We start from the raw sequence: 24,595 nt of genomic DNA on the forward strand, positions 1-24,595 counted from the left end.
GTGCAGTTGTCTTGTCACAGCGAGCCAGGCGTTTTTGGTATATGACATTCTTTCTAGACGCACCACACTCAAGAACGCGACGTCTCTACAAGGTGACAAGTCCCAACAGCCAAACGGATCTCCGGTAGAGACCGCCGAGATGGTCAGACCGTAAGCAGTGGTGGGTAAAAGTCGTAAGGCGATAAGAGGGGGATTGGTGAACCAGGTTCGGATTCCTGCGCCTCGTTTCAACTCCCCAGTTGCGTTCACATATCGCGCAATCCTCCCGGCGTAGCCACATTCCGTAAAGAGAAGCAGACATTATCCCGTCCGGTGCCTAGATCCACAGCTAGCTTATCGCCATGATACATGTCAGATCAAGGTAGAAGCTGTTGGTCGGCTCACGCCACATCTCGGCGGGTTCCAGCAGCAACGCCCATTCGCTCGGTGGGTTTCAACGGCGTGAATCAACCCGCCGTGACACGGCAGCCGAGATTCCTGATCACTCTGGCAAGGCCGACATGGCCGACATGGCGAAATGGAATCGTCATATGAGCACAAGCGCTTAAACCACGTGGTTAGACGTGACGGAGAGGCTACCTGACGACTTCCAACACAACAACAACACACGTCGACCAGAACTCAACTCTCCCAGATTTCAGCCCTACAGTCAAAGCAAACTCAGTCAAACCCACTCGTCAAGATGAGATTTCTTTGCTTGCATGGTGCCGGCACTAACTCAGATGTACGTCGTATTCTGAATTCTTTGCATGTCCATTACTGACTGGCCTATCTGTAAATCAGGTCCTTGACATTCAAACTGGTAATTTAAATACTCTGTATCAACGGGACATTATGTAACACAAGATCCAGGACCAATTCGTAATGCGCTCGACAGCAACGCCACGTTTAAGTTCTATGATGGGTTTTGTGACGTAGAACCAGTGCAAGGTAACTCGCCTTCTCAACTCCATAATGCCCCGTCATTCTTAACCTCGTGGATCAGAGATCAAGAACATATTTGCCGGTCCCTTCTACACTTGGTACTCTCCTGGCCTCGGCGGTCGCACTCTCACAGAAGCCAAAGCCGAACTGCTCGATCTCATAGCGGCTGAGGGACCATTCGACGCCTGCATGGGCTTCTCACAGGGTGCAGCCCTCCTTGCAGCCGTCATCATCGACCATCAGGTACAGAACCCATTCGGGCCCAATCTATTCAAATTTGCCGCGTTCATCTGTGGTGGGAGTCCCCTACTTGTTACCAAGGCGCTAGAGCAGGACCATCTCGACTACCAGCCAACTGTAGATAGAATGGCCCCATTGACGGAGCCTTGGCTAGGTCCATATGTACCGGGCCACGAGCCACATCCTGACGAACAGTGGAACATGCTCGTGGCCCACAAAGTAAGGGAGGCTGGCTTGACCATTCGGATTCCCACAGCGCATATCTATGGGGCCAAAGACCACACCGTCAAGGAAAGCCTGAACTTGAGGGACATGTGTGATCCCAGGAGGAGAGTTGAGTTTGATCATGGAGGAAGACACGAGGTACCCAGAGCCACTAGAGTTGTTCAGCAGATGGCAATGACGTTGAGGAGAGGAATTGATAAGGCCATGACCGCTGTATAGTAACTAAGTAGTCGAAGTGCTCTTGAATATCAAGCTATCTCTTAAGAGGTTTGATTTGTAGCCCCTCATTAGGGTTAGAATGACACTTTCTGTTATGTAGAGCCCTTTGCTCATTGTATTTTGAAACGGAGTAGTGAAGTTCGATCAAGCATCTCTGCTGTTCTCATCCTGGATCTCAGTCTAAAGTTTTTACCATACCCCTATCACATTGACTATCTTCGCGCCTTCATATAAGATGTTTGTCTTCTACTAATTATATCTATTCCGGTGTTTCTCGCACATCCCTCATCCTAGTTCTCAACCTTTTACTTGTCAACCACAAACCCGAAGCTGCCACAACGCCCAGTCCAGCAAAAGCCAAGAGAGCTCGGCATTGCGTATCATAACTTATACCATACGCTTTCCTTACTTGTAGTGCTTCCGAATCACTGAGTTCATCGATGGCTGCTGAAGAGCTGAGCACAGCTGCGATTTGCTTGGGAGTAAGGAAAGTGGCCAGTTGTCTGTTGAGGTCCGTGTGTAGCACAGTTGAACAGACAGCCAAGGCAACACAGCCTCCAAGGGTTCTAACCGTGTTATTTGCGCCCATCACAGCAGCTAATGTTATCAGAAATATTGTAAAATAGCAGATCGACAGGAGGACCAACCTAAGTTTTCATCGTCAAACTCAACCTTCAGCAAGAAGATTAATGACGGCATCATAAGGCCCAGTCCCACACCAAGGATGACTTCATAGCCATAAGCTGGATTGGATACGGGCCCCGAATCCGGCAAACTGCTTAACAAGCCCATACCTAACGTAGTCAAAGCCGCCCCCGTAAACAACAGGATGTATACAGCCAGAGGTTTCTTAGACAATGCTACACCGCATGCCATAGAAAAGACCGGTGATACTAGCGTAAATGCAAGCATTTTGAGGCCAGCACTCAGTGCTGAAAGCCCATTGACAGACTGAAATCGTTGGGGAAGTAATATGATGGCTGCGTAGAAGCATGCGCCCATAGCGAACATGTTTCTATTCGTGGCGTGTCAGCTGGCCCCTTTTCTGTGTAGTTGCCTCATGGAGGTACCTCTAGGACGATGAAGACTTACATTAGGTTGAGTGACAAGCTCAAACTCCGTAGTAATCGAATGGGAAATATCGGCTCTGGGTGCGATTGTCGCTGAACCCACATCTCATACGCAACGAAGGAAACGAGTCCAACGACGCTACCTACGAGCGTCCCGATAATGACGCTACTATTCCAGTCATACCCGTCGCCCGCTTCTTGTAGTGCAAATACCAGCAGGATCGGCCAGGCCAAAGAAAGAAAACCTCCAATGGCGTCAACGCGCTGTATCTGATCCTTGCCGAAGAGTCTCTGGTTTGCACCAGGAATGGCAGGGATGACAAATGCCAGAGAAATGGCGATTCCCGGGCCACTGCACGTGTTAGTATAACATGCCTCCGACTCGATCAACCTCTTCTATGAGGATATGGCTTACTTTATAAAGAAGACCCATCGCCAGGTTGTGTTTTCAACAATAGCGCCGCCAAGAATCGGCCCTAGGAGACTGGCCAACGCAAACACTGAGCTGAGTATCCCGGTGTACATACCCACTTTCTCAACTGTGACGATCTTGGCAATGATGATAAAGACGGTCGAGTAGATGCCAGAGCCTCCAAGGCCTTGAAATGCACGGAAAACAATACTGATAGACATCATGGTAGTCAGCAAAAGTTGTACATTTAGGTCAAGAGGATGAGCGACAGAAAGAAGACTCACAGCTGGGGCATCGTCTGGGCTGCGCCGCAAGCCAACGAAGATATTAGAAAGATGACTTGAGCGACGATGAGTAGCGTCTTCTGACCAAAGACATCCGTCAATTTGGAGAACAAAAGTAGGAATCCTGTAATGACCATAATCAGTATCACACTTTTATTGACATCCTTAGTGTCTGTTTTACCATTGTAAGTGAGAAGGTAGGCCACAACCACCCAGTTAGACTGTGTGAGGCCGTTGAGATCATCAGAAATGGTGCGTAATGCTGTTGCAACAATGGTGGTCTCTAGAGCGGACAGAAAGAGGCATATCCAGAGCCTGTCGCATATCAGAAAAGCCTCATAGAACCAGTCAAGGTGAGACAGGGATCATACCCAAGGACGCCCAAGGCCATTCGCAGCGAACTAATGCTGGAGCTATTGAGCTGGACCGGCTGCTCTGTCGCTGGCGCCAGATGGGTTTCTGAATATGGTGCCATTGTTGCCGTTGCATCTTGTGGCAGGATCAAGCCATGCCATTGTCTTTTGTCGCGAGAAAGGGTTCGCGGGTACGGTATGCCGAACTCCGAAATCCGTGCCGGTCCACTGGACTGTTGGCTCCTCCAACTGATGGTAAGCAAAACCCGCCGAGAATGGGCTGATACCCATTCTTTCCTCCGAAATGGGATGATCATGTATTCTGTACTCATTCGGTTGGCTATGTAGTTATCAAGACTAAAAAATGATCAAGGCTGCTATTATGATGGTTCGCCAACTCAAACCTCATCATGACAGACCAGAAACCCATTCGTGTTGCCATCATTGGCGCCGGCCCTGGTGGTCTCGTACTCGCGCAGATACTTCGACAAGACCTTCGCTTCAGTGTGACTGTCTACGAGCGCGGTGTGCGTGATGGTAGCGGCATAAGTTCGTTGGTTGGTTTCCGTATCCTTGTTCCCCCCTCTATCCTCGATGATTTGCGCAGCCAGCTTCCTGCGTCTGTAGCGACTCTTATCGATGACGCCATTGGCATTCCACAAGCACAGGGAAATCGCGTGGCGTTTATGGATGAGCAATGTAGGCTCATCTGTCGTCTGGATGTGCAGCAGTCCAGGGACATGTGCTCTATATCAAGGTGGAAGTTGCGGGAGGCTCTGTTGCACGGCGCAGAAGATATTGTCAAATTCGGCAAAGAGTTTTCATCTTATGAGCAATTGGGTGGAGAGTCGGGTGACGTAAAGGTGCGCTTTACAGATGGGGATGCGATTGAATGCGATGTCCTAGTCGGAGCCGACGGAGCCGGTTCAAAAGTGCGGAAACTGTTGCTGCCAGACAGTCAGAGGAGTGCCAGTGGCCTTACTGTTATCTACTTCAAAGCGCCATTTACACCCGAGACCGAAGCCATGATTCCTTGGAAGTCTGGATGTGTGGTAGGTTCACACTATTCGCTTGTGGCTCCATGCGATTGCTAACGTCCAGCTAGGCAATTACACCCAGGCGTTCCATGGTGGTGGCTTACTACAAAGATCGCCAGAGACCATACGGACCATATGACTTGGAAAGGATTGACCCTGCCGACTCGTTTCTCATGTTTGGGCTGGGCTGCTACACCAACGAGTTCGAGAACCAGAGCAAACATCCTGACGAGATGACTCCCGAGGAGTTGAAGGATGAGTGTTTGGCCAGAGCCAAGAATTGGAGTCCGCTTCTTCGGGCTCTAATTGCGCTGAGTGTACCCAGCTCAGTGTTTGTGTCGCATGTCAAGACGCAAGATCCGATCAAGGCATGGGAGTCGGGAAGGGTCACTCTTTTGGGGGACGCCGCTCATAGGTGAGTCTCTCACTCTTTATATACCGGTGAGGATGAATCGAGTATTAACCAAGTCGGCAGTATGACCCCATACCTAGGCAAGGGTGCCAGCAGCGCCATCATAGACGCCATGTCCCTTGCCAAAGCTCTCAAATCTGAGCCAAAGCAAGGCCAAGGTGACTTTCACAAAGCGCAGCTATCCATCTATGAGGAAGCAATGCTGAAGCATGGCTTTGAAGCTGCTAGACAGAGCATGACTGCGCAAAAGTTCACTTTCAATGCTGGAGATACCCCGTGGAAGTGTTGGTGGCGGAACCTGGCGCTCAAGGCGTGGGACTGGTGGATGTTACATCCACCAGCGATAGAGGAGGATTTCCCAGGTATGCGTCTTTGGCTCAAGTATGTCGCACGAATTACTAACTGGTGGCTAGTGAGCTATAGTGAGATGAAGAAGGACGTATGACTTCGAGCCCAAGTTACCCATAAGCCTGTCTCCACTAGAGCTCTACGAAGTGTTGGGTTGGCGTGTATGATCCAGTGAAATGATCCATAGAGGTTGCTGCTGGTCACTTTTATGTACCTATATCAGAAACAGTGATCGTATTTTATCCAAGCTTGGTGTTTTACAAGGCCAATACACTTCTAAACTAGCAAACCTACTTGATCAGGTTCCTCAACCACTCTTGGCTTCCCACGAATGCCTTCACTGATCCAGTCAGCCAACCGCGGTGCAGCCACAACATTCTTCCGCCAATCCCCAGTCCTCCAAAGACAGCACCAATTCCCAGAAGACCGACAGCCCACATGTCCCAGTTCTTGGCCTTCCACACTGGCATGCGCATATCCGCCGTCTGCAGATGCATGGGCCTGAGTTCCTTTCCATCCTTGAACCTCAGCTCAGTGTCGTAAATCAGCTCTTCGACCAGATCCGCGGCATGGTGTTTCCGTCGGGCAGCCACATGGGCGATGCGCATCAACCGCAGGCTATTGCGCTTATAGCTCCCGTCTTGATCAAGGAGAATCTTCTTTGCCTTTGTGTAGATCTCTTGGGACGTAAAGCGGAACTTGTTCAACGGCTCAGCCACGCCTCCATCGACGAGTCGAGCTGTGTTGGAGATTTGGTCCATGAAGACACCCATCGATAGCATGGGTACCCCATGGAAAAGACCCTCGTTGGCGCTAGAACCACCACCATGTGTGTAGTAGAGCTTTGTCGAGGGGTGGTCGAGGATAGCTCGCTGAGGGACAAAGGTGGAACACAGCCAGTCAGGGTTCTTTCCATCCAGAATATCCCCCAGACGGAGCGTCTTGTTACCAGATTTGTAAGTCGTGTTGACATCAAGATCTTGACGGCCACTCTTGGGAATAGACCAAATGACGCCGTCCAATAAGCTCCCTTCAAGAAGAAGCAGCAGACCGTTGATGATCTTGGCTGCGTCGGCATTGGTGAGGATAATGTGTGTGCCTAGGGCGATATAGATGACCTTGGTGTGCTTGGTCAGGAACTGGTCGCACTCCTCGTTGAGTGGCGGATAAGTGTCACTGATCAAGGGTCCGACCGGGGCGCAGGTAGGAGGTAGATCACGGGGGATCTCCAGGCCAAGGAAGGAGTTGACAAAGATAAGGTAGTCAGGCTTCTGGATCTTGTGAGGAGGATATTTGACACCATTTTCGAGGCGCATCTTCTTTGTCCACTTCATCCATTTCATGATGACGGGTAAGTCAAAGAAGATGACAAGTTCGTTCTTGATGCGATGCCAGAGGCTCGCATGCTCCGAGGTAAGTGTTCCCTCAAGCTGAAAGCCCGGTTGGCCAGGAATGTAGGAGCATGGCATCATCAAGAAGGGCATCTGGGGCCAGACTTGAGTGATTGGCAGATTATACTCGACGTGAATATCCTTGACGGCATCAACAAAGAAGTCGGCAATCATCATGCTTGGCCTTGTCTCAGGGTCGTCCATAATGGCCTTGAGTCCCCGATATGTCTGTGGCCAGAACGAGTCCCATAGATACTTGCTGGGCATGGTCCCCGAGATGCCCTTTGAGATGTCCCACGTTCGCATGCGCAGGTAGTGGGCATTCATCTGGTCGTGAGTCGGGCCCGGGCCCAGGGTGTGGACCTTTGTGATGAACTCATAGCCCTTGGTCCAGGCTTCCTGGCCATCGAGCGTAGCAAACTCAATGGTGTGGCCTCTCGCGGCCAGAATTTTGCCAATCTCGAATACGGGACCTGGGCGAGGGTTAGAACTTGGAAGCGAGTGGCGTGATATGGAGAGGGGCTAGTCTAACGTACTGGCATGGGTAAATCCGCCCGTTGTCACCACAAGCAGGATCTTGCGGGACGGGTGCGCCAACTCGGAACTAGGCATGGCGTGCGTCAATTGCTATTATGAGCAGTTGCTGGATGACAACTATCTCGACAGATCTGATCCCGGGCTCTTGTGAGTGAAATAAGTTGAGGTGTCTGTCTCGGATGGCCTGATCTCGGCAAAAGTACTTGCAATGTCAGCACTTTACATGGCAACCAACAACCAACAGCGGCGGGTTTAGCGGCCTATGATTGGCTGTCTTGGGGTCTGTCTGATAAATGCGCCGAAGTGGCCCACTCTGCGCCAGCAATTCGCGTCGTATTCAGATTCCGGAATCCGTACCAGCTGAGCTTCATATCTCGAGGAAGATCATAGAGAACGTTCCAGATCAGACATTTTTACGGGCTGAGTCGAGGGGTATTTGAAGAGTCTGATAGTGAGAGGAATATAGACGAAGCAAGCAGAGAGCGGATTGAGATGACGTCATCTTACAAGAGTAGGATGGCTAAAGCGGCATAGCGATAAGGGAAGAATAATGAGAGCAGTCAAGGATCGAAGTTTTCCCAGACTATCGCAGGTTTTGTACCCCATGGTAATGAGCAATATCAAAGCCTATGCCCCTCTAGTTCACGCAATAGTATTCAAGACCATGGAACATGCAAGATTTGATGTCTCAGCTGAAGATTTCAGCATCCTTATTCAGAAAGCACGGGCTCGGCTACACCCGGAGACATGCTCAACACAAGATGCATCCAAAGCCTACCTACTCAAGGCGCTGAACCGCTTTGTGTACAATGGGCTTAGGTTGCATCCGCGCGTTACGCAAATTGTCACTATAGTAGATGCACGCAAGGCTAGAAATATGGCTAGGGAGTATTTCGGTAATTGCATCACAGCTGTTGATACGCCGTATTTGCCAGCATCTAAGAATCTGAGCGAAGTGGCATTCTGAGTTCGTGAAGGAGTCACTGGGCTGACGCGAGAGAAACTGGTCAAGGGCGATGATTGGATTCAGTTGATTCAAGCTGTCAACGGGCTCATGGACTTGGCCCCCGCATTTGACACTGATACTTTGTATGTAGATGATTGGACCAGAGTTTCTTTGGAGGAGATAAATTTCGGACAGGAGCAGCATAAGTTCTGCCAGCCGTTAGAAGTGGAGGCTCTGCCGGTCCGAAATTGGTGTATGATTTATTCGGCAAAGGCTGCTAATGCAGGAGACGCGAAGAGCCTGGGATACCAGGTACAAGTCTTGGTGCCAAAGGGACGCGCAGCTGAGCTCATTAATGGGCTAGTCACGGATCTGCAGGAGGGATTTGACGAGTACTTTTGGTAGAGTAGTGGTAATCTAGGTACAAGATTGACGTGTCGTATTTTGTGAAAATGGGGAGGACCCTTGTCAGCTGAAGTCATGATGCAACGATAAATCGTAAGATTAGCTCGGCCGTGGATATAGGTCTAGACTCTTGCGCCAATTCTTGTACAGATTAGGTTGGGGGCTAGCAGAGCTGAGGATGAAGGATTGAGCTGTTCTTGGCATGTTACGATTAATTTCGGCCTCTTTAGGGGGCTGTGCGGAACTCGGCGAGAATATGATTGTGGGTGCTGATTTAGTGCCAAAGTGCATGAGTAGTGTATATAACTGAAGCGTTGGCAAATAGGATGGTTATGCTAAGACGGTAGCTCAGACACTGAAAATTCCGAAGTCAAGATGTATCAACTCAGTTTGGCATCTTTACTATCACTTGTCTTGTCCGTTGTGGCAGGATCTCAATCATCATTAGGTAAGATCGTCCTTCACACCTCGGCCAAGGCTGACTGACGTGGCACAGCAATCGACCCCTCACAATGGCTCAACGCCCGTGGTAAAGCAGACTCGCTGATCTCCAAGATGACACTGGAGGAAAAGTCCTCGATGGTGACAGGCACCTTTGACGGCACATGCATCGAGTACATCGCGCCCATCAAACGTGTTGGCTTCGGCGGTCTTTGCATCCAAGACGGACCCATTGGTCTTCGCCTCGGCGATCTAGTCAGTGTCTTTCCATCCGGCGTTACTACCGCTGCGACGTGGGACAGGCAGCTGATGGCGCTGAGGGGAGAGGCAATGGCGGAAGAATTCAAAGCAAAGGGTGCCCACGTGATTCTTGGGTAAGATCTGCCACTCCTCCTCGTATTGGAATCACTGACGATAGATTAGACCCGTTGCAGGAGCCCTGGGAAGAAGTCCATATGGCGGTCGCAACTGGGAGGGCTTCTCGCCAGATCCGTACCTAACCGGCATCGCCATGGATGAAACAATTCGGGCAATCCAAGACACCGGTGTCCAGGCTACAGCCAAGCATCTCGTTGGCAACGAGCAAGAAACGCAGCGCAAGGCCACACTCATCAACGGAAAGATGGTGGACGCAGTATCCTCCAACATTGACGATCGCACCATGCACGAGCTGTACATGTGGCCCTTTGCAGACGCCGTTCACGCTGGTGTGTCATCAGTCATGTGCGGCTACAACCGGGTCAACGAGACTTATAGCTGCGAGAACAAGTACCTGATCAATAACCTCTTGAAGAAAGAGCTTGGTTTTGAGGGTTATATCATGTCGGACTTTCTGGCCACGCCGCCTGGACTTGGTCCCGTCAAGGCAGGGCTTGATATGAACCAGCCCGGACCTATAAATCCACTTTCCCCCGATGAGACGTACTGGGGCGACAATCTCGTTGCGTGTGTCAAGAACAAGACACTCTCAGAGTCGGATCTCGATGGAATGGTGCGCCGCATCTTGACGCCTTACTTCTATCTCGGTCAAGACAAAGACTACCCATCTGTGGACCCATCGTCTCGGCCTCTCGTCTACAACGGCTTCGGGTATCCTTATCCAGGCCCTTCTCCAGTTGGCCGCGATGTCCGCGGCAACCATTCAGCGCTCATCCGTGAGATCGCCGCGGCCGGAACAGTCTTGCTCAAGAATCAAGATTCCATTCTTCCTCTCAACAAGTCCCTCACCAACATCGGTCTCTTTAGTAACGATGCTGCTGATCCCTCCGTCGGTACCCTCTTGAGCGACCACGCTGGCATCGACATCGGTACTCTTATCTCCGGTGGCGGTTCAGGAAGTGGTCGACCAAGCTACGTTATCAGTCCCTTGGACGCGTTCAAGTCTTACGCGAAAGACAACGGCAAGCGGCTCCAGTACGTCACCAACAATACTGCTATTCTCAGCATTATGCCTGGTCTGTACCCTTGGCCAGAGGTTTGCATCGTCTTCCTCAAATCTTTCGCCACCGAGGGCTTTGATCGTAAGACTCTTGTGGCAGATGACAACTCAGTCCAAGTCGTCAATAGTATTGCATCACGCTGCCCTCGCCGCACCGTCGTAGTCACTCACTCTGGAGGGCCGGACGTGATGCCGTGGGCGACGAACCCTAATGTTAGCGCTATTGTCGCTGCGCATTACCCGGGCCAGGAATCGGGCAATTCTATCCTGGACGTCTTGACCGGAAAGGTCAATCCCTCTGGCAAACTCCCATATACCATTGCGAAGAAAGAGGAGGACTACAACGGAAAGATCACCAACATCACTGGCTCCGCAGCTGAAGACGCTTCGAATTGGCAAAGTGACTTTAGTGAGGGCCTGTTCATTGACTATCGACACTTCGACAACAAGGGCCTAGAGCCTCTCTATGAATTTGGCTACGGTCTCAGCTACACCACCTTTGAACTATCCTCCAACCTCGTCGTCTCCTCAGCAAACAAGATCTCCGTCCGCGCATCCCCCTCCAACGCTACACTCGCCCTAGGCGGTAACCCTCACCTCTGGGAAACCGTCATCAAGTGCCACGTCGAGGTATCCAACACTGGCCGGGTTGCAGGCGCTACAGTCATCCAGCTGTATGCTTCTTTGCCCAAGAACAATATACCAGCCAATAGCCCAGTACGGATGCTGCGTGGGTTCGAGAAGGTCTATCTTGTGCCTGGGGAGGCTAAGAAAGTGTCATTCGCGCTAAAGCGTCGGGATGTGAGTTATTGGGATGTTACTATTCAGGACTGGATGGTACCGAAGGGTGGCATAAAGCTCAGTGTTGGGTTCAGCTCGAAGGATCTGAGGTCTTCGACAACCGTTCAACTGGTAAAATAACGCGGTATAACCCTCAAGATGGGTTGATTATTGTGAATTGAGCCTTGGTTTCAGTTTGTTAGGAAGTCAATTAGTGAGAGGCTTTAGTAATATTGTATTTTCTCTACCTTATTTATTGCATACATGTCAACATTTCTCACCCACATATTGTCCCTTTGTATTGTAGGAGGGAAGATCATGTAAACTTTGTACTCTTCAAAGAGCTCCCGGGAAGAACAACACCAGGACCGCCCTTTTGTCTTGGTAAAAGTTCCGGGTTAGATGGCCAGAAGCGGGCCTTTATCCCAAATAGGCATCTCAGAAAGGTCGTGGTGGGGTCGTGTGATGTACCCGTGAGATATTTATATTAAGCTTAAGATGAATCTGGTAGTTCATCGGCACCAAGGCTTGGCGGAGTCTTGGCCTCGAGTCGCTTAGAAAAACACGAGATATGACTGGTGGTCTTGAAGATTATCTATGCGTAGGCTATCTATGTGCCTGTTCATCTTGATCCTTGGCCCGATATTTCTGGGGAACCTTTGCCATGGTCTCTAACTCTAAATAGATACGATATACATCGTTCCAGGGGTTCTCAGTGGTCAGCGATGCTGCATGTTTGGTTCTAATCGTCACTCCGAATATTCAGGGTCGTATTGGTATCCATAGTGTTGACTTGGCCCGGACCTTATCGCAATCTTCTTCGATTGAATAAGCTGCCAAGCACAAAAGGACCAGCTTCCAAGAACAAAAGAACTAGCTTCCAATCCGGGGAATGATCTACGATAGTTTCCCAATCCCAATCCCCATACCCTCATCAATAAGTATAAAGGCTCCCTCAATTCTTGTGATATTCGCTCTGTAGTTTCTCACTCACCATCTCTTTGAAACCTCCCAGCCCGTCAACATGAAGGCCAGCATCACCTCCCTCCTCCTAGCCACCCTCGCGGGCTCTGCCGTCGCACAGACCCAGAGGATCAACACGGCCAAGTACAATGAGGATTACCTCCGTGCCAAGAGTGCGCCTAATGCTATTGGTATGGGAGAGCTTAAGCAGCGCAAGATGGCTCTTCACGAGAGTGAGGCTGCGGCTGGTGTCTTTGACAAAGATCGCTACAAGGTCCTCAGCTCTGGCACGCCTTGCTCTGACGGCAAGGCGGGAGGCTACTCTTGTAACAAGATTGACCTCTTGGGTTTCTTGCGCCACCAGGATATGGGCAGCCGAACACGCGTCGGCAATGATGTCTGGGGTATGTTCCATCGCTAGCCTTATTTTATGACACTTCGTTTTGCTAACTGATCCCTTAGGCTGGACACATGCCTCTAGTGGCCGCGAGTTTGCCCTTCTTGGACAATCAGACGGTACAGCCTTTGCAGAGGTCCATCCCGACGGTAGCCTAACCTACGTCGGACGCCTCCCAACCCAGACCGTCGCTTCTTCATGGCGGGACATCAAGGTCATCGGCAACTACGCCTACATCGGCTCTGAGGCCGCTGGCCACGGTCTCCAGATCTTCGACCTCACCAAGCTCCTCAACACCGACAAGGCAAACCCTCCTACCTTCAGCATCAGGAGTGACTTGGCCGCACACTTCAGTGGTTTCGGCAACAGCCACAACATCGTCGCCAACGAGGAAACCGCGCTTATTGCCGCCGTCGGTACAGCCTACGATCTCAAGTGTCGCGCTGGCCTGTGGATGATCGACGTGTCTAACCCAAAGCGTCCCCAGGATGCTGGCTGTGTTGCTTCAGATGGCTACGTTCACGACGCGCAGTGCGTTATCTACCGTGGTCCTCAAAAGGCATTCCAGGGTCGTGAGATTTGCTTCAACTATAATGAAGACGCGCTCACTATCGTTGACATTTCTCGCCGTACTATGCCGCGCCAGCTGTCGCGCACTACATACAACGGCGCAACATATACCCACCAGGGCTGGTTGACGGAAGATCACAAGTATCTCCTCCTCGACGACGAGCTGGATGAGCAAGAAAAGACTGGTCCTGCAGCTGACCAGCACACCACCACATACATTGTCGACATCCAGGATCTTGAGTATCCTGTCTTCCGTGGTGTATACAAGAGCCCTGTTCGCTCCATCGATCACAACCAGTACGTCGTTGGCGGCGTGTCATACCAGGCAAACTATGGATCTGGTCTGCGCATGGTAAATGTGTCTTCAATTGCTCAGGATGACACTGGCGCGCTGTTCGAGGAAATCGGCTTCTTCGATGTCCACCCTGAGGATGATGCTGTTGGTGGTGAAGCGCAGTTCTATGGTGCTTGGTCTGTCTACCCTTACTTCCAGAGTGGCAACATTTTAGTTAGCTCTATTGAGCGGGGCCTGTTTTCGCTACGATATACCGGTTAACGTAATAAGATAGCGCAGCCATGCAACCCAGAGTTCGTTACAAACTTTGTTCTTGATAGCAAGCTCTAAAGAAAATATAGGCGCAAGATCGCTATATTCTCTATTATATATAGAATACTATTTATACAAATACTTTATATCACTCTTTTAGATTCTTTATTAACCTGTGTGAGGTGCCTATCTCGTTCTATGATTAACCCTCTTGTAGGTGGAGTAAAAAACACCAAACCTTTGTGGGTCCCACCAAGTCTAGACATGGAAGTCCCTCATCCTGCTTACCTACCCTACAGTATCTCGCTCACAAAACTCATATGGCCTCTCTCCGTATGTGTGAATCATTCACAGATCTTCCGATAAATCTTCAGCGTATGAGTATAGATGTAGCAGTTTTAGAAGCGATTTCGCGAGTCGGCTCACTGGCGTGCCGCAGCGAGCCCAATTTCTGCAACATCATTCAACCACATGATTGGCTTCATTTGTCCAAATCTGCTTCACGATATTTCGCCAAGCCCAACATCAGCTACGTCACATCAATCTTAGGAGCGCTTACTGTCCCTGCCACTAGATTTCTCTTATTTCTTTATCCCCTTTACGTTTCCTGAGCCCGTCACATTGGCTAGCTCGCACTTCGGCTCGTAAGCCAATCAACCTGGGGCAATTTCCCCAATTCCACCAAAACTGATCACAAGTCGAAAGCCGGTGGGGAAGATTAGCGCCTGGGGATAAACTCTGGGGAAGGGATCTAGACATTGTAGGTCACTGCCGTCTGCATTGGTAAACAAGCATGGCCTACGCTGCAATGTACCTGTTAAGGAACGCGGTCGGTTCGATCTACCGAGCCCCCCTGACCTCACCAGATCCTTTCCCTTTTCTCCACAGTCGCCATCCGATACAGGGTCCTTGTTCTGAGATCCATCGCTGTCAACTGTCATTCTGCTTCCTGGATAAGATCTTCGGGTCGCGTGGCGGATATGGGCCTCGTTGCAGTTGGCCAGCTCCACCATGAACTTGCAGTCGCCTGCACATTTGGGTCAATTCCATCAGACACCTATTCATCCGAGGTAATACAAGCAACTGCTGAAGGTGTGAGTATTTACGCATCACATTAAACTGATGAACACTTGGCACTTGGCTGCTGGCACTTATCCAACGCGTGAATTGGATAGAGGGATCAACGCTTACCCCCAAGCTTACGACGAATCCTTTATATCAGCAGACACGTGGGGATGATTACTTACCCCACTAGTTTAATTCCATGCGGGGTCCCCAGAATCTGGTTGCAAACCCCAGAACTTCCCAATGTAGGCAAACGAACAGCTTCCAATCCTCCAAGACTGAATACGGAAATTAAGCGCATCGCAGGGGGGTAAACTCTTAGCCATCTAGGCTACTCATGCTCCCGAGTTCCGGTTAGAGCGAAAAATCTCCCTTGGCGCTACCCCAGCGCATGCGGGGTTTTCTGAATCTCGACCTTTCTAGTCCTACCACGAGCCCTTCTCCGCACAACTCGGTGCACGCGCTAAGACGCGCCAGTCCAAGACTACGACCAGGGATGGGATAAATTTTCAAGCGAAGTCGGCGCTGTAATTGGCTCGTGGCCATTGGACCAGACGCATATTAAAAGCGCCGTTCTCTTCCCCATACTTAGAAAATTTCGATCCCCAGATCTTCATCTCCTCCACAGACAACACAATCTCTCGTGCTGGCTGACAATCTTTCATCATGGGTCTCTCCGTCAACAACATCTTCGCCGTCAATGAGGACAGGCCGACTCCCAAGGCCGTTTACAACTGGCGCGTGTACGCCTCCGCTGCCATCGCGTCGTTCGCATCATGCATGATCGGCTACGACTCTGCCTTCATCGGCACGACAATCGCGCTGCCGAGCTTCACTAAGGAATTCGACTTTGCCTCGTACGAACCCAATGACCTCGCTCTTCTCAAGTCCAACATCGTCTCCGTCTATCAAGCCGGTGCTTTCTTCGGCAGTTTGTTCGCATACATCACATCGTATTTCATCGGTCGACGATACTCCCTTATTACGTTCAGCTTTGTTTTCATGCTCGGCGCGGGTCTGATGCTCGGCGCTAATGCTGAGCGTGGCTTGGGACTTATCATTGGCGGCCGTGTTCTCGCTGGTGTTGGTGTTGGCGCTTGTTCGAACATGGTTCCTATCTACTGCTCTGAGCTGTCTCCTCCTGCTATTCGTGGTCGTCTCGTTGGTATCTACGAGCTTGGCTGGCAGATTGGCGGCCTTGTTGGCTTCTGGATCAACTATGGACTTGCTGAGACCATGGCTCCTAGCCACAAGCAATGGATCATTCCCTTTGCCGTCCAGCTCATTCCCGCCGGTATGCTGCTCTTCGGTTCCTTCTGGATCAAGGAGTCGCCTCGTTGGCTGTTCTCCAAGGGTCGTCGCGAGGAGGCCATGAAGAACCTGTGCTGGTTGAGACAGCTCCCCGCCAATGATCTCTATCTCGTTGAAGAGGTCAGCTACATCGACCAGGAACTCGAGCGCTACAACAAGGAAGTCGGCCCTGGTTTCTGGAAACCCTTTGGTGCGCTCAAGAGCCGCAAGGTCCAGTGGCGTTTCTTCCTCGGCGGCATGATGTTCCTCTGGCAGAACGGCTCCGGCATCAACGCTATCAACTATTACAGCCCTACTGTCTTCAAGAGCATCGGTATCCAGGGCACCAACACCTCTTTCTTGACCACCGGTATCTTTGGTGTCGTCAAAACCGCTATCACTATTATCTTCATCCTGTTCCTGATTGAGACTGTTGGACGCAGAAAGCTTCTTATCATCGGTTCAGTTGGTGGTTCCCTCTGCATGTGGTTCATCGGTGCCTATATTAAGATTGCCGACCCCGCTGCCAAGGTTGCTGCTGCTACTGCCCATGGAGGCGAGGCCCCTAAGATGACGAGTGGTGGTATTGCTGCCGTCTTCTTCTTCTATCTTTGGACTGCCTTCTACTCGCCCACATGGAACCCCATTCCCTGGGTTCTCAACTCTGAGATGTTCAACGAGAACTCCAGGTACGTTCCTTCCATCATATTTCCATGAAGACACATTACTAACATGCTGTAGATCACTCGGTCAAGCTTCTGCTGCTGCCAACAACTGGTTCTGGAACTTCATCGTCTCCCGCTTTACTCCCCAGATGTTCCTCAAGATGGGCTACGGCGTCTACTTCTTCTTCGCGTCGCTTATGATCATGTCTTCCATCTTCGTCTTCTTCTTCATCCCTGAGACCAAGGGTCTGCCTCTCGACACCATGGATCGTCTCTTTGAGATCAAGCCCGTGTGGAAGGCCCATAGCCAACTGTCTGAGGAGTTGACACTGCAGGAGGAGGAGTTCCGACGCAACGCCGAGGGTGCTGATCTTACTGCTGAGAAGAGCCGAGCCATCGCTGAGGAGAATGAGCAGGTTTAAAGTGGTTGATATAATGTGGCTTCATATTGGTAGAGGTTATAGTTAGACTAAACAAAGAGTTCTTAACTTATGGTTAATTGTCAACTCCATGCGCCATGTTGTGATGCCTATCCAATTCCGCTGCCTCAGCTTTAACAATTTTAGTTCGCGATAGCTGGGTTAATAAGTGTGGAACCTAAGAAAAGGTCAATGCGAGAGTAAATAAGCCAATTGAGAGAGACTTACCTCCGTCTGGATAAACAATCTGGCCGTTGTAAAACAAGCCACCCTTTCCAGCAAGGAACAGAATAGTCGCAGCCATATCAGTATCATGACCAGGTCGTCTTGCTGGGTTAGTCATCTTCTTGTCAATATTGCTCTTGTTGCCCTCATCAGACTCTCCAGTAGTCATCTCACTGGGAAACAGTCCTGGCGCGATAACATTAACTCGCACTTTGATGTCCTTGGTGAGAGTAGCTATCATGCGGCTGAGGTGGGTAAGGGCAGCTTTGGAGGTGGCATAGGCTGGCTGTCCCATGCTGGAACCTTTCATGGCTCCCGAGATGGAGGAGACATTGACAATCTGGGAAGAATAGCCAGGCGTAGTCTCACAACCTTTTGCGAGTAGTGGGAGGAATGCCATGGACATGTAGTAAGGTCCCGTTACGTTTGTCTTCAGCGTATTGGCCCATTGCTCTGGCTCCGTCTTGAGAAAGTGCTCCGAAAGAGCCTTAGCGTCGCTTGTGTCTGGTTCGCCAACCGAGGCTAAAATAGGTTAGTGTTAGCACCAGATCCGGTGTGAAGCGCCGATCGACTCACAGAACTTGGTGTTGTCATCCTCTGCAATACCAGCGTTGTTAACGAGTAGGTGGATCCCGTTTGGCTCCTTCTTGCTAACCTCCTCCGCAAGACGGATAGCCTCGTCCTTCTCACTGACATCGCCAGGGAGGACATGAATGCTCCCAGGACCTGTGCCGTACGTCTTCTGGGTTTGCTCCAGAACCTCTTTCCGGCGGCCTGTGATGTAGACTTTGGCGCCGTTGGATTGTAGAGCTTGGGTGATCATCAGACCAATGCCGGTTGCGCCGCCTGTTACTACAGCGGTGATGTGCGATACATCAAACAAGGCAGCGGCCTTGAGAACTTCATTCTTCGCGTGGTCTTCAAATAAGTCAGCAAATGTTTTTGTCTACCTGGCCTATAGTCGAATGCTCCAACTCACGAGTAGCCATGGTTACGCTGAAAAGTCAAGGCAGTGCCCTGGTCAAGATACGAGATAAATAAAGTTCAGAGTACAATTGTTTAACACTGTAAGTTTTTAACGATAGAAAGGGCTAGGTATAAGTTTAAATGGAAGATATCAAGCACGTAATATTCTGCAAATGCAAGCATCAGTGTTCGCGAATGAATGTCTGATGACGTTGAGACACTGCAAATAACCGGTCTAACGGTACAGCTCACGTCATCGATGTTTGTGACGACCTTTCGCTGGGCTCCACTTAATTATTCGACTTCCCTCGGCAAATATTTATTAATAACAATGCCATACTATATAAATCACCAATGCCTGCGATTCTTACATAAATAAGGTACTTTATAACTACTTACTGTTACAAGTTCAGGCTTAAACCTCTAAGAAAACCAGGCTATTCTAAGGTGTGCTAGCTTGATATATCTCGCTCAGATGTTATTGACTTTGACTATTATATAATAATTATACCCTTGTATCCCGCAGCCTTCTCCGCTTTACAGGGTCGGCAAGTTCAATATCCCACCGAATAGATCTAAGTCACTCGATCGAAGATTTCATGGTTCCAGGGCCTAAATTATGTCTCACTCCCTTGCAACAATAATTCAAGTCGTAGCCCTTATCCACTCAACTTCTTCTGCAATTCAGTTTCAATTGCGTCAAGAGCCTTAGCGAGTGCATCGCGAATCTATAAACAAGTAAGCGTGCTGCTATAATTCCCAAGTCTTATTTGACATACCTCATCAGATACGCCGTCGGGGCCATTTAGTGTCTTACGGATCGAAGATGCAGCTTCTTCGAGGGCTCCAATATCTAGATCCGACCACTTGCCAACCATGAAGGTTTCAGTTTGACTTGGTTCACCAGCCCCCTCAGTTCCATTGTTTAGAATCTGTAGGGAGACCTGGCCTGAACAGAAGTTAAATGACTGCTAGATGGAAGATAGGGATGGACGGCTGGCTTACCATTGAAAGGACCCCTCCAAATCACTCCAACGTTGGCGATGTTGCCGGCTGCCCCCAAATACGGATTTATATCCGGAAGGCACAAGACACCAGGAAAAATACCAGTATTCACCCCATTTGTTTGGCCGGGATTACCATATGGGGGCGGGTTGAAAATAAGAAACAGACCAGCAACATTGTTGTTTAGTGCTACGGACTGATTGACATTGGTGAATGTAGTCATATTGATCTACTGTGTACGTGGTGTTGGATGAGGGGCTTTGTAGATAAAGGAAGTGATCGATATCGTCTGGAGAGAAAATTCCATGCATGAGGACATCCATCTTATATACACATCTACTCAAGCGCTAAGATTTTAATAACACTCCGATTATATCGCAGTGTTCACGCCTAGACAGATAATAGGAATCGGAACTATTGTGTCTCAGCTGCCTGATGATTTGTCTTGTGGTATCTGATTGGACTCAAAGGTTCTTGATGCAACTAATATTAATAGTTCAAACTATGATTAGCCAGGTGGGCTAGCTTTCAATATACGGCTGTCTGTGGCTGGCTGATGCGCTTGAAAGACGCGGTTCAGATATAGGAAAGTCTCAGCCCAGGCAAGCGGAAACAGGTTCAGCCTGTGAATTAATTGAAAGCAGGATATTCAGCAGAGTATTTCAATAAACCATCCTGAAATTTTATTGTTGACAATTTGTGTGTGACAATTGCGGAAAATGGCACTGAGTCGTCACTGTTCGCGGGGTAGAACCCTGCTCGGCACAGAAACCGAGAGCGTCCCGATAAGAGGGCTAATGTACCGGTTGATGTAAAGACTAAAGGTGATTGATGACTGCGTATGCGGGGGCATCACTGCCTGATCGAACTATAACGGAGCGGACCGAACTGGAGCCTACAATGCTAAGTTACCTGACGTCGGCTGCTTGTTTGGTAAAGATCGAAGTCTCAGCCCTTCAACCTGCCCGAGCACTAGTAGCTTGACTGACGCTAAATATCGCTTTTCATCAGCCAGCCTCACCAATGATTTCATGGAATTCGATCGAGACCTTCTATCCCCTGGTTTCCGAGACGGAGGCGCCGTAAAGGCTGGTCCAAAAAGGTTTCCCTAATGCCATTCTCAGCTTCTTTGATCAAGCGAGACAGGGGATCCTCGCGCTATTTGTTCACTTTATGGATTGTGGCTGGCTAAACTAGCCGTCCCGTGTCAAAGCGGCGCTACCACGCGGCCCGTGTACCCCACTTAACGGCCAAGAGATGCGTCAGCCATTAGTTCCTATATTCTGTAGCTGTATGGAACTCTTGCTTTTATTGGGGGTGATAGGTGATATGGCATGGTGGTTCGACTTGCACATGAGTCTAGACCTTCAAAAAGATCATCTGACTTATTGTTAGTTCAGCTACACCGTGACGACGAAGGCGGGGTGTTTGGCGATAGAGACCTTTGAGGCTTTGACTGAATAAGAGAATAATCAATGAGGACACATGCTTCTCCCAGTCAACTTCGTAGTCCGCCATTGTGGTTTATCTCCTAATTAGTTAAAGTCTCCACTGCCGGAAGAGGGCAAATAATGGGAGCCATAGTAGCGATTACTGTACCCTGGACCTGGAGACTTTTCCCCGAAAATCAGGCTATGGTAACTCTTTCCGATGGAACGGCTGATCCAAGGGTAAATAATGGGATTTCAGCGGGCTGAAGGTTGATGAGAGAGATCAAATACATGCAATCTAGTTCGGGAAAGACTACAGAGCATTCATGGGATAGTTTTGCAGCGAACAGAGAAAATTACTTTCATTCAAGTAGTGGTGATAAGAAAGAATTGTGCATAGATTAGGTGCTCCTTAACTTCTCTTGGTGCCCATACCATATATCCATGGGTTCAACGTCAAAAATATAAAAAGTCAGGCCATTTGGAGAGGATTTGAGATACCTGAAGTGCAGCATTAAGAGTTGGTTCTAGAGCAGCTGGAGGTAGATTGTTATAGTGATCTGGCTTACCAAATGAACGAATTCATACTTCTAAGATAGCTATACTAGGAGATCGTGCCCCATTTTGCTGTAGTGAAATGCGGTAGCAACGAACACTTGATCCACTTATCGCTGAAAAAGGGCCCTTCATCCTCATCTGCTTCATTTGCCTCCTGCTTAATGGCTTCGGGTCCCGAAACGCCGGCTTTCTTCTCCACTTCTCCAGTATCTGGCTGATACTGCATCGCCTTTTTGACAACCGGCATAGGAAACTGCACTTTTGAGGCAACATGACGCTTTGCGTACTTGCGAAGCTCTGAGTCAAAAACACGCTCATTTTTCGTAAGGCTTCTATCACGCAAGGTCGACTTCTTACCAACGCCGAGTTTGATGATCGTGTTGCTAATACTAGGGCTGAGCTGAGATGAGAAACGATAATCCTCTTTCCAGCTTCCTACCCTGGTATATTCTTCGTTACCCTGGCTTCGACCGTTCTGCAGCACGAGTCCACAAACATGGGGCCGAGAAAACTGGTTCATTGGCTCCAGACTGACATATAGCGGGACGAGGAAATATTGTAAAGACGTGTCTAAAGGCTTGCTGAAATGGAAAGTAAATGTGATATATATATTATCAAATTGATCACATTCTTGAAGCCGGAAACGATCTAGTCCCTCTGAAGGCAACTTGACATCACAGTCTTGACGGAAGAACCATGATAGCTTGTCGCTGTGGGGAATGCCAGCGAATGTTGTTGGCAAAAGAAGGCATCGGATCTTCAAAATCGCTCGTTCGAAGGAGGTGAACGGGTCGCTTTCGGGTGGAAGGACTACTGCTTGACTTAATAGAGACAAAAGCTGGTACTCATCCGGGTAGAATGAGTTAGGGTTCGCGATTGAGATGTTCGGCCCATGTCCATAACTAGTGAGACCTGATTCCACCGATCCGGAAAATGCCAACCAAGACCACGACGGCGCCACCATGGTGATTCCCTGTGCTTTAAGTTTCGAGCTTCGCGCTTTTCTTGTTACTGGCCGCCATAAAAGGTCTTGCATCCAAGAGTCCAGCCAAATGCCAGCAAAATATGTGCCGCCAGTCTTACTTGCGATTAACTTAGCAAGGCCCGCTATGACAACGAGCCGGTCGTCCTCGAATGTGAGATCGCTTCCAGTATACTGTAGCAGTGCCCGATCCCAGGCCGAGAATTTTAGAGGCCCAGTAAGATCGAGAATGGACGAACGACGCCACCCCGGGGAAATATAGTTAAGAGAGACTTCACTCTCAGCGCATCTGTCACATTCCTAATACAATTGGTCATTCCCGAGGTAGAGTAGCCGTCTCGAGAGGCATTGTTCCTGTAAGACCCACGCCCGCTGATTGATGGATGATTCACCCACATGAAGTTGCCATTCTCTAGGTTCTCTCACGCTTACAAACATCCAGTCACCTGACACCGATGTACATTTACCGTCATCGTAATTTAGCAGCGCTGGAGGCCGAGGTATGTTGCGAGGTCGACACCTGCGAAATATAGAAAAACCGGGGGCCTCCCAGCAAATTGATAGCGTAAGGAATGCATATTGGTAAATATCCATCATCAATGGAGCCTCCCTGATAAATTCATAGCCCTTATCATCTTGTATGATGCAGAGAGAATCAATCCAGAGATATCGGATGGGTATAGCGCGGCCGATGGAAATAATATCCTGATAGTTTTGTGGCAGGGCGATATCCGGTTGAGGATTACAATACGTCTGACAATTGCTGGTATGTAGTTCAGGCGTGTCGGAGGACCATCGGTGAGACAGCGCGGCATATGGAACATGTCCTGGATTCTGATAAAGATGCCACGTATTTGAATTGACGTCGCCCAGATCCAACAGCCGGGTTGGCATTTTTGCATCTTCTGGCGGAGCAGCTTCCTTCAGACACTTCTCGTGGTTCGCCTCGCAAGTCTTGATCCAGCGGTTTGCGACATTAGCAGCTGACGCAGGCGTATGTTGCACGGGAAGGGGAAACTCCCTTTCTGCCTCTAATAATTGAACGTTTCTTTAGTATAAATAATAGAACTTGTTAAAGACTTATTTAAAGACTTACCCCTGTAGCACGTTTCTGTTGTCTTTGATAGATAGAGAAGCAAATCCTTTGTCTCTAGCCCGTGACCCATCAAACGTACATAAACCGAATACTCATCGAAGTCGTGTTGGTAAATAATCTCGGTGATCTCGGCTTTAAATTCCGTTATTCTCTCATTGGATGGAAATGTAATCGGAGAGGAACGGATGTTCCGCCAAAGAGTCCAACAAAAAGGGCAGTCATGGTCCAGTGAGACGACCAGGGAGTCCCAAGATTTGTGCAGAAGGAAGGGGTCTTGCCAATACCAGTCGTCATCATCAAGATATTCTGATTTGTGCCAGCCCCCGTCTTCTAACGGCCTCTCGGAAATTAATGCGATCGAGTCTTCGTTGCCTCCTAACGCCGGAATGTTGGGCAAAGCTTTTCGACAAGTTTTGCAAAGACTCATATTGTAAGGATACTAACAATGGAAAGATATCTGTACAATTGATGATGGGAGTCGTATGCCGTACCAGAGCTGTCGATCAAGTGATTATTCGTGTTGAAAGAGGGGTAGATGGGGCCATGGTCTAGATAAGTAGTTAGGAGAGGTGCCCTAGGCTGAAATATAAAACCCTATTGTATTAAAGTCAAAGTGTATTTTCTAACCTTATAATTAACTATAAACTCAACTTTGCTATTACCTTCTAATTACCCTAAACTTTCTTTCTAACCTTCTTTTTAGCCTTAATTATACTAATATATATATTAGCTTAGCCTTAATTATACTAATATATATATTATTATAAAACTTTTTTTAGTTAGGTTAAGCTTTTCTTATATATTAGTATTTCTTAATAAATTTAATAGCTATATACTCTATCTAGAAGTTTCTCTTAGTAAATTACCTTTTATATATTAAATATAAATATAATCTAAGCCTAATTTCCTTTAAGTAGCTTTATAGCTATATTAAATTTTTTTTATTTCTTTAGGG

The 24,595-nt window shown here is 49.1% G+C and overlaps 10 protein-coding genes across 10 annotated transcripts; 5 read left to right on the top strand and 5 right to left on the bottom strand.

Annotated features, from left to right (window-relative positions):
• Positions 1 to 682: 682 nt before the first annotated feature.
• Positions 683 to 1,608, top strand: FSUBG_9384 (serine hydrolase FSH; the record flags this gene model as incomplete). Its single annotated transcript, XM_036687891.1, has 4 exons — positions 683 to 724; positions 784 to 802; positions 853 to 930; positions 986 to 1,608. 4 exons carry the CDS (start codon positions 683 to 685, stop codon positions 1,606 to 1,608), a joined length of 762 nt encoding a protein of 253 aa, XP_036535127.1.
• Positions 1,609 to 1,752: 144 nt separating this feature from the next.
• FSUBG_9385 (major facilitator superfamily domain protein) lies at positions 1,753 to 3,849 on the bottom strand (the record flags this gene model as incomplete). Its single annotated transcript, XM_036687892.1, has 8 exons — positions 1,753 to 1,788; positions 2,018 to 2,205; positions 2,256 to 2,623; positions 2,701 to 3,030; positions 3,094 to 3,300; positions 3,375 to 3,498; positions 3,556 to 3,689; positions 3,746 to 3,849. 8 exons carry the CDS (start codon positions 3,847 to 3,849, stop codon positions 1,753 to 1,755), a joined length of 1,491 nt encoding a protein of 496 aa, XP_036535128.1.
• Positions 3,850 to 4,137: 288 nt separating this feature from the next.
• On the top strand, positions 4,138 to 5,621 carry FSUBG_9386 (monooxygenase FAD-binding protein; the record flags this gene model as incomplete). The annotated part of the gene is made up of 4 exons (XM_036687893.1): positions 4,138 to 4,779; positions 4,833 to 5,179; positions 5,240 to 5,538; positions 5,590 to 5,621. 4 exons carry the CDS (start codon positions 4,138 to 4,140, stop codon positions 5,619 to 5,621), a joined length of 1,320 nt encoding a protein of 439 aa, XP_036535129.1.
• A 193-nt stretch (positions 5,622 to 5,814) lies between these two features.
• FSUBG_9387 (UDP-glucuronosyl UDP-glucosyltransferase) lies at positions 5,815 to 7,527 on the bottom strand (the record flags this gene model as incomplete). The annotated part of the gene is made up of 2 exons (XM_036687894.1): positions 5,815 to 7,388; positions 7,452 to 7,527. The coding sequence occupies 2 exons, from the start codon at positions 7,525 to 7,527 to the stop codon at positions 5,815 to 5,817; spliced, it is 1,650 nt and encodes a 549-aa protein (XP_036535130.1).
• A 1,651-nt stretch (positions 7,528 to 9,178) lies between these two features.
• Positions 9,179 to 11,603, top strand: FSUBG_9388 (glycoside hydrolase superfamily; the record flags this gene model as incomplete). The annotated part of the gene is made up of 3 exons (XM_036687895.1): positions 9,179 to 9,251; positions 9,300 to 9,618; positions 9,668 to 11,603. The coding sequence occupies 3 exons, from the start codon at positions 9,179 to 9,181 to the stop codon at positions 11,601 to 11,603; spliced, it is 2,328 nt and encodes a 775-aa protein (XP_036535131.1).
• An 883-nt stretch (positions 11,604 to 12,486) lies between these two features.
• On the top strand, positions 12,487 to 13,948 carry FSUBG_9389 (regulatory P domain protein; the record flags this gene model as incomplete). The annotated part of the gene is made up of 2 exons (XM_036687896.1): positions 12,487 to 12,829; positions 12,888 to 13,948. The coding sequence occupies 2 exons, from the start codon at positions 12,487 to 12,489 to the stop codon at positions 13,946 to 13,948; spliced, it is 1,404 nt and encodes a 467-aa protein (XP_036535132.1).
• Positions 13,949 to 15,670: 1,722 nt separating this feature from the next.
• FSUBG_9390 (quinate permease) lies at positions 15,671 to 17,381 on the top strand (the record flags this gene model as incomplete). Its single annotated transcript, XM_036687898.1, has 2 exons — positions 15,671 to 16,983; positions 17,036 to 17,381. 2 exons carry the CDS (start codon positions 15,671 to 15,673, stop codon positions 17,379 to 17,381), a joined length of 1,659 nt encoding a protein of 552 aa, XP_036535133.1.
• A 140-nt stretch (positions 17,382 to 17,521) lies between these two features.
• FSUBG_9391 (NAD(P)H-dependent oxidoreductase) lies at positions 17,522 to 18,592 on the bottom strand (the record flags this gene model as incomplete). Its single annotated transcript, XM_036687899.1, has 4 exons — positions 17,522 to 17,556; positions 17,607 to 18,125; positions 18,180 to 18,521; positions 18,583 to 18,592. 4 exons carry the CDS (start codon positions 18,590 to 18,592, stop codon positions 17,522 to 17,524), a joined length of 906 nt encoding a protein of 301 aa, XP_036535134.1.
• Positions 18,593 to 19,228: 636 nt separating this feature from the next.
• On the bottom strand, positions 19,229 to 19,797 carry FSUBG_9392 (uncharacterized protein; the record flags this gene model as incomplete). The annotated part of the gene is made up of 3 exons (XM_036687900.1): positions 19,229 to 19,297; positions 19,349 to 19,518; positions 19,575 to 19,797. 3 exons carry the CDS (start codon positions 19,795 to 19,797, stop codon positions 19,229 to 19,231), a joined length of 462 nt encoding a protein of 153 aa, XP_036535135.1.
• Positions 19,798 to 21,608: 1,811 nt separating this feature from the next.
• On the bottom strand, positions 21,609 to 22,526 carry FSUBG_9393 (uncharacterized protein; the record flags this gene model as incomplete). The annotated part of the gene is made up of 1 exon (XM_036687901.1): positions 21,609 to 22,526. One exon carries the CDS (start codon positions 22,524 to 22,526, stop codon positions 21,609 to 21,611), a length of 918 nt encoding a protein of 305 aa, XP_036535136.1.
• Between the last annotated feature and the right edge of the window lie 2,069 nt (positions 22,527 to 24,595).

This window comes from Fusarium subglutinans, assembly GCF_013396075.1.
Source record: "Fusarium subglutinans strain NRRL 66333 chromosome Unknown NRRL66333_c0000144, whole genome shotgun sequence".
NCBI lineage: Eukaryota > Fungi > Ascomycota > Sordariomycetes > Hypocreales > Nectriaceae > Fusarium > Fusarium subglutinans.